At 40.2% G+C, this 11,329-nt stretch overlaps 2 protein-coding genes across 3 annotated transcripts; both read left to right on the top strand.

Annotated features, from left to right (window-relative positions):
• The first annotated feature begins 3,268 nt into the window (after positions 1 to 3,268).
• Positions 3,269 to 6,782, top strand: LOC146890750 (uncharacterized). Its single transcript, XM_085679482.2, has 2 exons — positions 3,269 to 3,432; positions 6,314 to 6,782. The coding sequence occupies exons 1-2, from the start codon at positions 3,394 to 3,396 to the stop codon at positions 6,407 to 6,409; spliced, it is 135 nt and encodes a 44-aa protein (XP_085535608.1). The 5' UTR covers positions 3,269 to 3,393; the 3' UTR covers positions 6,410 to 6,782.
• Ptp4a1 (protein tyrosine phosphatase 4A1) lies at positions 6,758 to 11,096 on the top strand. Of its 2 annotated transcripts, none has more exons than XM_048430433.3 (5): positions 6,758 to 6,897; positions 7,821 to 7,913; positions 8,125 to 8,255; positions 8,823 to 8,897; positions 9,380 to 11,096. In XM_048430433.3, the coding sequence occupies exons 1-5, from the start codon at positions 6,793 to 6,795 to the stop codon at positions 9,645 to 9,647; spliced, it is 672 nt and encodes a 223-aa protein (XP_048286390.2). In that variant the 5' UTR covers positions 6,758 to 6,792; the 3' UTR covers positions 9,648 to 11,096. The 2 variants fall into 2 exon arrangements, with proteins under 2 accessions (XP_048286390.2, XP_048286389.1); XM_048430432.3 differs by having other exon boundaries at positions 9,376 to 9,508.
• Positions 11,097 to 11,329: the final 233 nt, after the last annotated feature.

Raw genomic sequence — 11,329 nt, 5'->3', positions numbered from 1 at the left:
AGAGGCAAGTGGATCTCTGTGAGTTCGAGGCCAGTCTGGCCTACAAGAGCTAGTTCCAGGACAGGAACCAAAGCTACAGAAAAACCCTGTTTCAAAAAATAAAAGCAAAACAAAACAAACACAATAGTCTTTCTCTGAACTTTCTCTTAAGGTTAGAGTCCTTGAAAAGTTTATTGCAACAAACATTAGGTCCTCACTGGAAACTGCTGTCTAAAATTCCTACAGAAATTCTGACTTTGACAGAGAGTTGTGTTTTTATTTATCAAAACATCTCTGACTATAGAAATATATAACTTCTTTTTTTTTCTTTCCTTTGTAGGACTGGGGATCGATCCCAACAACTTACTAGGCAAACACTGTAACCAATAAGCCATATCCCCAGTTCTCTTATAGATTTTTATTCACGTGGGGGTGTGGTAGTGCTCGCAGAGGCTCTAAGTGGGCATCTGAACCCCTGAATCCAGAGTTACAGAAGCCTGTAAACTGTCCAACACAGGTGCTAGGAACCAAACTCGGGTCTTCTAGATGAGCAGTACTTGCTTTTAACTACGAGCCATCTCTCCAGCATGCTTCTGCTTTTTGAGACTACATGAACTCTGGATCCACTGGTCTAAATCTCCAAAGTAACTGGTATTACAGCCCAGCTTTTAAAAAAAAAAAATTGCTGACGAAAATAATGATTTACCCTAGGGTGCACTTTAATTTTTAGCACTAATGATGTAAATATATGTTCATTAAAAATGTAAGTGTACTATGTTTTTCACCTTTGTAATTGTTAGCCTAAACAATACAATACTGGAAGTGGCCATTGCTATTCCTCCAGGTTTTTTTAAACCTTTCTTCAATACGGCAATGAGAGCACACTCTCAAGTATCCACACACTTATTCAGCTCTACCCATCTGGTATTTGCCCATGCCAAATAAACTTGACTCATGTGTACTTAGTGGTTCGAGGTTGATACTCTCACATACAATCTTTCCACGCAACAATAACATTTTGCTATGTGAGTGCTGTCAATCAGTCTCTGTCATGGCCCCACACAATCTGACAACTGTGAGGGTGAAATCTTCCTTCTATATACTTGGCATAAACTGAATCACTGTTTACAGATGTGCTGTGCTTGAAAGATTTTTCTCTACAATCATCAGAATTTGATCTGTTACTTTCTATGGTCTTTAATCTTCCATAGGCATTTGCCTTATAATATTCCTATCATCTCGCCTATCTTAAAGACATTGCTTTTTAAACCGGGCAGTGGTGGCACAGGCCTTTAATCCCAGCACTCGGGAGGCAGAGGCAGGAGATTCTCTGTGAGTTCAAGGCCAGCCTGGTCTTGAACAAGAGAGAGTTCCAGGACAGCTAGGACTGTTAAACAGGGAAACCCTGTCTCGAAAACAAAACAAACTAACAAACAACAACAACAAAAAAGATACATTCTTTCAGCAGCAAAATAGGGCAAGGTGATACTTCCTTCTCAAAGGATAGGAATCCCAGAGCTGATTCGTCCTCCTGAGAGTTGGGAGCCCAGCTTCTGGAGCTCAAAGCCAGCTAACTGAATACTACACTTCAGCACTACCTGTGGTAATTACAGGATTTGTGGATTACACAGCTCACAATTTGCATAAATTCCACAACAAAACTACCTAAACACTGGCTTACCTTTGCTTACCATTTGCTGAGCTATGTTAGCTCACCAAATTCCCCCTTTCCAAAAGGTTTCATTACCTCATTTCACTGCATTGATGGACCTTTGGAGTAAGATGAGTCAATTTAATGTGTCTAATTATGTTATTATACAAGTTGATCAAGCTATTCACTAATTGGTTCTGCCCACATTTTTTCCCAAACTGAAGTTAATACTTACCAAAGACACTGGTCAAATGAAAGGTTTTAATTCTGTAATACTGAATCTGTCTTCTGTTCAGTTTCCTGGTCTGATCAACTTCACTTTCCTGTCGCATGACTTTCTTTTTAATCTTCCTTTATTTTCCTAGGACTTACATAATTTAAACATTACCCCATTTTACCTCTACTTGTGAAGTGATATTGTGTGTCAAATTTCCTTGAGTTATATGGATCCCTAGGCAAACTATTTTTAACGAAGATTTTTCATTGTTACTTTAAAGGTCTAGCCTTTTATTTTCCAATAGCATTTACTTCGTTTACAGTGTATGAGTTGAGGAACTATATGCAAGGTAAATCTCTAAGTAGAAGTCCTAATAAATCCTAAAATGCAGTACACAGAGAGGTCACAACTTCTTATTTCTCCGATCTAGTGTGTGGAAAAACGGGAAGCAAAAGACTTCAGTGTTTGAAAGCTGTGTTCTTCAAACAGGTAAAGGTCTTGTTTATCAGCCCTAGACAACTGAGCAGGAAGGATTTTCAGATGGTGAAAGCAGCCCTTGTATAGCACAGAAACAATTGCGCTACAGCTTCAATTAGAGGCCTAGATTAAAAGGACACTGGAACAGGGCTGGAGATCAACAAAATGGGAAGCTTAGCTTTTGACGCAAAAAAAAAAAAATTACATCAGTCCTTGATAAAGCCGAAGATTCTTAATTTTAAAAAGGCTTCCCTTTAGCGATGGCTAACCTTTCATTATCTGTGAGTGAGCAGTACAAAGGAGGCATGTGATTTCGAAATGCCACAATCGAGCCAACTGCAGTTGCCAGCATCAGCAGTTTGAGGGTATAACCTAAAAGAGAAAAAGGGGAAAAGGGGGCAACAAAACTCAGAAAATACAGACACGTCCTGCGTCCCATGGGCTAAACTCTGCGGAGAGCCTTCCCACGTGGAAGTGAGGGCGGTGACCAGAATCCCTCATCCCGGCCTAGGGTCGGGCTGGGTCCTGGAGCGGTGAGTCACCCGCCCAGCGGTCATGCGACATCAATATGGGGTGATGACGGAGATCAGGGGCGCAGGTGCCAAGGTAAACCGTTGGCCAGGGCGACGGAGCTATGGCTCCGGGCGACAGGGTTCCGCCTGCCGGAGCCGCGATCCAAGTTGAGGCGAACTCGAGGCTCGGGCCGCGAGCGCGTTGAGTGGCGAGAAAGAGCTCGCACTCCGCGCCATTCATCAACCGGTTCGCACCGGTGTCGGCCGCCGCGAGTGACGTCGGCGGCCTGGGCCCCCGCCCCGCCAGCGACCCAGGCCGTGATTGGCTGCCGCCGGTGCGCACGTCGCGCCGGCTATAAAGGGGCGGGCTTGTGACGCAAGGGCGCCTGGGCGCGCGCATTGGCTCTGGGCTGCGGCCGGCTCGGCGACGCTCCTCGGGCAGCTCACTGCATGGTCGTCTGGTGCCCCCGCCGCCTGCATCGCCGCCGCCGCCGCCCCGCGACGCCCACCGCCGCCTGCCCTGCCGCCGCCGCCTGCGCCGCCTCGGGACCGGCTGTATGATTAGGCCACAATCTTCAATGAGTAGACATATTCCTGTGAGTCCCGCGGGCCCGGCCTTTGTTCGAGCGGGCCGGCTGTGTGCCGAGGAAGGGAGGGAGGGAGGCGGGCGGAGGCGCCGGCAGCGGGACCCGGACCGGGAGCCGTCGCCGGAGCCGAGGAGCCGCTTTGTGCGCGTGCGACCCCTGCGGCCTTTGTTCCGAGAAGCCGCGCGGGCGTCGTGGCCGGGGCGGGGCAGAGCGACGGGGACCGGGACCCGGCGCCCGGGGCCTCCCAAGATGGCCTCGGTGGCCGCCGGCGCTCGCCACCGCGAACCCGTGATTGCGGACCTCGCGGCTGTGCGCGCCGCGCAAGCCCGGGCTTGCCCGACCTCCAGCAGGCGTCGGTAGGGGCGATCGGGGTGGTGGAGGGGGTCCCTACCCGGTCCCCGCGGCGGGCTGCGCCTGGGGCTGCCTGCTGTTGGAACAGGAGCAACAGGAGCCGGCCAGAACTGCGAGCGTGGCTCCTGTTGAGTGAGCAGCCCTGCACCATTCTGCCTCTGCGGAGCTGTAATTTCCTCGGTATAGGAACGATGTGTGCCCTGGTGTTCTAGCTTCTGGGGTCGTGCTTCCTGGGTTGCTTTTTAATTTTTTTTTTTCCTCTTTGCTTCGCGCCGACTGATCATTTGAAAACCGGAAAAGCTAGACTTATTCCAGAAAGAAACAGCGTTTTACAACGCGCTAGATTGGGTGCGTTACCTGGAATCCGAGTGTATTTGGAACAAATTTAGTTAAAACAGATGGTTCTAGAGGCTGACTTGATTCTGCAGTCCGAAAGACTAACTTAGGCTAATGCCACACACACACACACACACACACACACACACACACACACACTTTCTTTCTCTTATATTCATGTGCTTTTAGTTTGTGCAGTTAAAATAGGGAGATCTCTTCGTGTGTCTGAGCTGCCTATCATGTTTAGTCTGTGCCTGTGGGGGAATGGGGCATGTTAGAAGGATGTCAGTGGTCACCACTTTTAATTGAAGTGTCCTCCAGCCACTGGGTGGCTCCACTCATTTCAAACCAGGAATTTTTTTTTTCTGATTTTCAGTTTCCTGGTGGAACTTTAAGAGTTTGTGTGAACTTTAAGCTTGATGTGCGTCCTGTGTATAGTCAAAAAAAGTGCCAAATTAAAAAAAAAACCTTTAGGAAAAGAAACTATGACTCAAATGTATAATAATAATTTTAGATTATTAATCTACTCCCTGAAGTAGTGATATCCTTACTGGTTAAATTAGGCAATCGGGATTTTAAATCCACCTGGCAGTTACTATCTTGTGAGCGCCCATTTCAGAAAACATGAAAATAAGTTGTCTTGCTTGTGGTATCTTTTTAGTAAATGAAATCTTAGTGTTAGTTCTTTGTTTTACCAGAAAAATAGTCTGGAATTTTGGCTGATTTTGTTTGAAGATTTTTACTTTGGCCGTTGCGTTCTGATGGATACATGCTAAGTGTTTGGGTCAGTGGTTGTCATTGAGTGATCTTGTTAGTAAGTGCATTCCTACACTTTTTTCTACAAATTTCTACACAATTTGCCTAGAGTAGGTGGGCATTCAAGAGTTTGTTAATGTTCGTATGTCTCTACTCGGTTTATTTGGAAAGCTTTTTATGTATATGCTCTAAAGAAATGCCCTGTAAATATTAATATACTATTTGGTGCTTACATGAAACTGGCTTAATTAATCTTTAAAGAGGAACTTAGGGAAAATGAAATGCTTTTATCTATGTTAGTAATCATAGTAGTCACCTTGTGTTTGAGGCCATTATAAACTAAGTCTTAACATGAACCCCTATAATTCCTTTTTCATATCTGAGTTGGGTTTTAGTTTTAGCGCAGATAAGTGAAATTGGAGTTTAAATATAGGAAAAAGATAAAATTGTGAATATTTTATTTGAAGATAGTTTAAGACATATGGTTGAAATAAATTGTATTTATAAGAGCTGGTTTAATTAGAAACCTAAGAGATGGCATGAAAATATAAAAGCTCTTAAGAGTTACTAATTCTTAAGCAAGAAATTTCTAATGATTTCACTTAGAGAGTAATCATTCAATGCTGTGTGGTTTATAGGAACAAGATGGCCTGGTATTCCAGTCACCCTTCCTAAAGATTTTGAGTCCCATCAGGATAGCATCACCCTCACACACTTCACCAGAGTTTAGTGCCGGTGCTGGGTCTATGTCCCTTTCCATACTGTGAGACATGGTTGGTGATTGCTTACGCTTAGAACCTGCTCTAACTGTTAGGCTGTACAGGACTTATTTTTAAGTGTTAAGATGATAGAAAATAGAAAAGGGAAGTGTGCTCATGACTTCATACTTAAGCTTTAGTGACTAAAATGTAAAGACTAATTATTGAGAAATAATTGGACTAAAAATACTATACTCTCTTTAGAAAAACCATCATACAACAGATATCTCCTTTTATCTCAGTAGCTTAATAAGCATTAAATTAAAAGCAAAGAACTGATGAGCAGCTGAAATGCCTTTCTGTGAGTCTAGTAAATTATGCAGAAATCGAGAGCTTCAAACTACATAAAGTTTATATTAGTGTGTAAACAATAACTGTTAAAAGAGGATTAATTAATAAAATGTCTATATAGGTATGTGTGGGAATTCCACCAAATGTAGCAGTGACTTTCTTTAAACATTCTTTATAATTGATTAGCAATTTCCCTTTAATGGGCTTATGACTGCATACTGTGGGCCTATTGATTTTTAAAATGCAGTCACCTTGAATTTTGTAATTTGAGTAAAAGTTGATATCTTGGTGTCTCCTAATTTGAGCATAGTTGTATACTTAGTGGAAAAGCATTACATGTTCCTTTTGAATTGGAAAATAACTTTTTCCCCCTCTTTTATTCTTTTTCTTCTAAACAGCAGTTCTGTGGTGTTCTTGGTCACACATTTATGGAGTTTCTGAAGGGCAGTGGAGATTACTGCCAGGCACAGCACGACCTCTATGCAGACAAGTGAACTGTAGAAATTCATTACTACTCCACCAAGAAGCCCCCATAAGAGTGGATACCTGGACACAGACGTGTTGAATTGAAATCTGCAGAGCATTTTACAAGAGCTCAGACCTGGATGGGGTAAACCTCAGTGCACTTCCTTTGTATTGCCTCAGTATTACTGGATTGAAGAATCACTGCTTCTTGTTAGGAGGTTCATTTCATTGCCCATTTCTCCCAATTTCATACTCAAAGCACTGAGAATTTCAAGTGGAGTATATTGAATATTGAAGTAGACTTCAGGTTGTTTTCTTTTTTGTTTGTTTTTGATTTTTTTTGCATCATTTCTGTATTCAATTTTTTAATTCTTTCATAACCCTATTGGGTGTTTTTTTAAACTAAATTAACATGGCTCGAATGAACCGCCCTGCTCCTGTGGAAGTCACGTACAAGAACATGAGATTCCTTATTACACACAATCCAACCAATGCGACCTTAAACAAATTTATAGAGGTAAGTCACAGTTTTTTACTAATTGGTTGCAGTTTAGTAGTGGAACTAATCTGAAAGATGTTGTAAATATAGTTTTGGCACTCGGAAAGGAAATGTCTTTATGGTATTATGGTGTTGCACTTTGACAACTATGTGCCTAGTTTGCTTAAATTTCCAAGACAGAGACTGCCACTTAGGGATCTTTGCATATTCTTTTCTCCTAGTGAAACAAACTGCAATTAGTTAATGTCTTTAAGTTCATTTGTACTTGGACTCTATTTTCCAGCTGGCAATTCTGCTGTTTTCTGCTCTTGGAAGGAATAATGCTAATTTATCTGGGCACACATTTAGAAAGTATAAAAACCTACAGATAACTCAAAGATAGCAGATAGGTGTCTCTAATTTATAGGGGGAATATTTAAATGTTAAACTTTTTAATTTCCAGTTACATTTTTTTTAAAATGTTGAATTATAATTACTTACTGTATCCTCAAGTCTGTGGGTTTTTTTTTTTTATGGTGAATGGCTTTTTAAAATTGAAGTTTGGAATTGAGCCTTTGAAATTATTTCTAAATGATTTCAGTCTGGGGAGGTAGGTCAGTCAGTAAAGTGCTTTATTGCTCATGCATGCAGACCTGGGTTTCTTCCTCAGAACCTGTAGTTTAAAAAGCTAGCCTTCTTGACAAAGTATAGGACAGTAATCATTTCTCAAAAATTTCTCAGTAAGACTAGGACCTGAAGTTGACATCTGACCTCCATATGCACCAAGTACCCATAGAAACCATATCTGAAGAGTTTTCCCCTCGCTGAACTAAATGTATTATATTTAGTGATTTGCCTCTGTTAAACATACATAATAGATTCTGCAGGTCTTCATTGACCAGCATGATCAAAAATGGTGGAGATGATACAGCAATAAAAGACCTGAGTTTTTTTTTTTCTAGGAACTTAAGAAGTATGGAGTTACCACAATAGTAAGAGTGTGTGAAGCGACTTACGACACTACTCTCGTGGAGAAAGAAGGCATTCGTGTTCTTGTAAGTACTTGAGCTTTCGTGTATGTCTGTTATGCCACAGAAGCTTATTCAAACCAGACTTTTTAAGTCAAGGCAAAATTAGCCCAGTTAGCCTGGAACTTGCTATAAACTCAGCAACCCACTTGCCTCTCCTCTTGAGTTTTGAGAATACAGGACTGCACCAATGTACCTAGCTAATTTTTAAAGATCTAAAATATTTCTCTTGATTTAGGACTGGCCTTTTGATGATGGTGCACCACCATCCAACCAAATTGTTGATGACTGGTTAAGTCTTGTAAAGATTAAGTTTCGTGAAGAACCTGGCTGCTGTATTGCTGTCCATTGTGTTGCAGGCCTTGGCAGGTAAGAAAAATCACCTAATTTTTTTCTAAATCAGTGGTTTTCAGCCTTCCTAATGTGACCCTTTAATACAATTCCTCATGTTGTTGTGACCCACAACCATAGAATAATTTACATTGCTACTTCATAACTTTAATTTTGCGACTGTTAAATCTGATGTGCAGGGTATCTGATAAGTGACCTCTAAAGGATCCTGACTCACAGGTTGAGAACCACTGTTCTAGATAAAGGCCTGAGTTGAAAGTACTAATACTTTCTAAGATTCTGTCTTCTTTTGGTTTGAACCTGATTTTTCCTGCATGCTGGACGAGTTCTCCAACACTGTACTCTACCTCTGGCTTCCTAACCATCTTATTTTCAGACAATTTCCCTAGTTGGTCTTGAACTCACTTTCTGGCTGTCTTGAGAATTCTAAGCCTGTAGTATCAAACTCAGTCCCAAAAATTTTAATGTAAGACTAATGTTGAAATGTTACATTGATAAATTTTTGGATATGGATGTATTTCAGTAATGAATTTTACAGGGTTTAATTTTGAAAAATTGTGATTTGTCAAATTTTTATTTTACCAGAGCTCCAGTGCTTGTTGCCCTAGCGTTAATTGAAGGTGGAATGAAATACGAAGATGCAGTACAGTTCATAAGACAGTAAGTGAGGCGCTGTCCTCTTTCATGCCTGCCTATATTTTCGTATTCCATATCTGAATTAAGTAAAATCCAAATCCTCTATCAACTCTCGTGGTTTGTTTTTGGTATGTTTGAGTGTTTTGTCTGAATGTGTATTGTATGCCTGTTGTTACTAACTATACTAAGTCCAGGAGAAAAGGACCTTCTCCAATCTTTTTGCATTCGTGCAGATGATTGATTGTTCAATGATTTATTCTACTTTTATACTGACTCAATGTACTTGTTAATTTACATTTTGCTAAGGTATATGACTAAAGTTGGGGGGGATGTTTTGTTTGTTTTTGTTGGTGTGGCCTCAACATCATTCATAGAATAAAAGTCCAATAAAACCTGGCATATTCAGAAATCTCAGTGCTCTAGATAGGTCCCTTGACTTTGTCCTCTTCCTAGCTACAAGAAAGAACATCCTTCAGTTAACTTTCTTTGTCCTTCTTTCCAGAAAGCGGCGTGGAGCTTTTAACAGCAAGCAACTTTTGTATCTGGAGAAGTACCGTCCTAAGATGCGGCTTCGCTTCAAGGATTCCAATGGTCATAGAAACAACTGTTGTATCCAATAAAACTGGGGTGCCTGATGCCATTGCCTTGGAAGTGGAACTTCAGATGGGACCTGATTTGTCATACATAATTAGCCAACATGTTGGCTTATTGAATAAGTCTGCTGAAGCTTCCACAGGAATATTGAGAACCAGTCTTACCAGGCCACAAGCTTGACAGAATTGCATCCTCTATATCTGGGTTATGATCAACCTGTTTGGACACTTAGCAAAAGATCTTTGCTGGTCAGCATTTAAAATGTGCTTATTATTTGTACCAATTGACCTTTCCTAAAATATGGTATTGAGTTATGTACCCTGTGCCAGAGTATTATTAGTATATAAGGGATTTAGAAAGATTAGGTGCCAAAATACCCATCACAATACCTGTATATTTTTAGCATCATACAGAACCAAAATTCAGGAACTAAGAACACTCTAGACCTTCTTTCCATGGTTTATTCCTTCTGTCATTTCAAATACTGCAGGGCTTCTCGTTATCTGCCTGCTCACTCTATGTTTACATCTCCCACACTCATACCAGTATACATCAGGTTTGCTTAGCCATCAATATTTTTTTTAGCAAGTCTTGTGCTGTCTTTATGTCTTTCTTTGTGATGTCATGGGAAACCTCCATTTGAAAATCGACTTTGTTACAGAAGCACATATCTTCAATAATGTCTCCAGACAAAAAGCCTTAGTTAATTTAATGTTTGCACTCAAAGGTGCAACTTACAGGGAGGGCCTGATGAAGAATGAGAGGAGGCTATTAATAAATATTTTTAGTAAAATGTTGCCTTTGTCTTGTGCAGAACATGTAGAATATGGTCTTTAATTTAGTAAATATTTTTTAAAGGTATAGATACATTGTTGTAGCTAACCAATTCTTAATCAAAATTTCTGAAATTCTTTTTTTTTTCCATACCTATCAGAAGTTGTTTTCCAACTTGCTTGAATTATGGTTTTCCCATTCTTCCCAACCTCTCTTGCAAAAAAAGAAGACATGGGATCTGCTGATGAACTGAGCAGACATATTTTATATGCCTTTCAGCTGTGTAACTTAATAATTGGATACTTGATCATTTGTTTTATTATGTAATCGATAAAGTGGTGATGTGTATTAATGTTAGTTCAACCATATATTTATACTGTCTGGGAATGTGTGGTTATAGTTCTGTGGGAGAAATAATTTGACAGTGTTCACCAGCTTGTACAAATTTAGTGCAAGAGCTTCAGCATCTAAATAAATAATGAAATGCGTTTGTCACTGAGGTTATTTTGCTTAAAATTAACTTATTTTGTAGAAAACAATGGATTCAGTTAAACATTTCAATTTATGAACAAATTTACGGTTATGAGCACTATTTGAATACCGAGTGCTTTTACTATAAATTTTCCTCTAATTTTGAACCAATTGAATGTTGTGTACTGAGGGAAAACAGTTTGTAACAGATGATGACATTGATTTTTAAGATTCATTTCCATCAGTCAGTAGTTTTGAGCAGTTTCCCATCCAGTTTTCTCACTTTTAAGTTAATTACATGCCTGTATATATTTTGAAATTACTTGGAACCTGAGTATTTGGCACATGATGACTTAATAAATTTTAACTTTCAATAATCTGAAATGTTTCATTTTCATAGTTTATGCTCATGTTAAATGAACAGGATTTGTTTTAAAATGGTACAAATGGAAATTGAAATTTTGATTGAAAAATGATATTCTATATCTAAATTTACTACTGCCTTTTCGTACAGTCTAGCACATAAATAACACTCTATTACCACACAGCCCATAAATAAGAATTTGTTCTCACTAGGAGAGGAAAGGTGCTGCCATGATTCCTGAAGAAACGTCTAA

Source organism: Myodes glareolus, chromosome 18 (genome assembly GCF_982192425.1).
Source record: "Myodes glareolus chromosome 18, mMyoGla1.1, whole genome shotgun sequence".
NCBI classification, from domain to species: Eukaryota; Metazoa; Chordata; class Mammalia; order Rodentia; family Cricetidae; genus Myodes; species Myodes glareolus.
The sequence above is the reverse complement of the archived record's forward strand: the minus strand, read 5'-3'. Positions and strand labels throughout refer to the sequence as shown.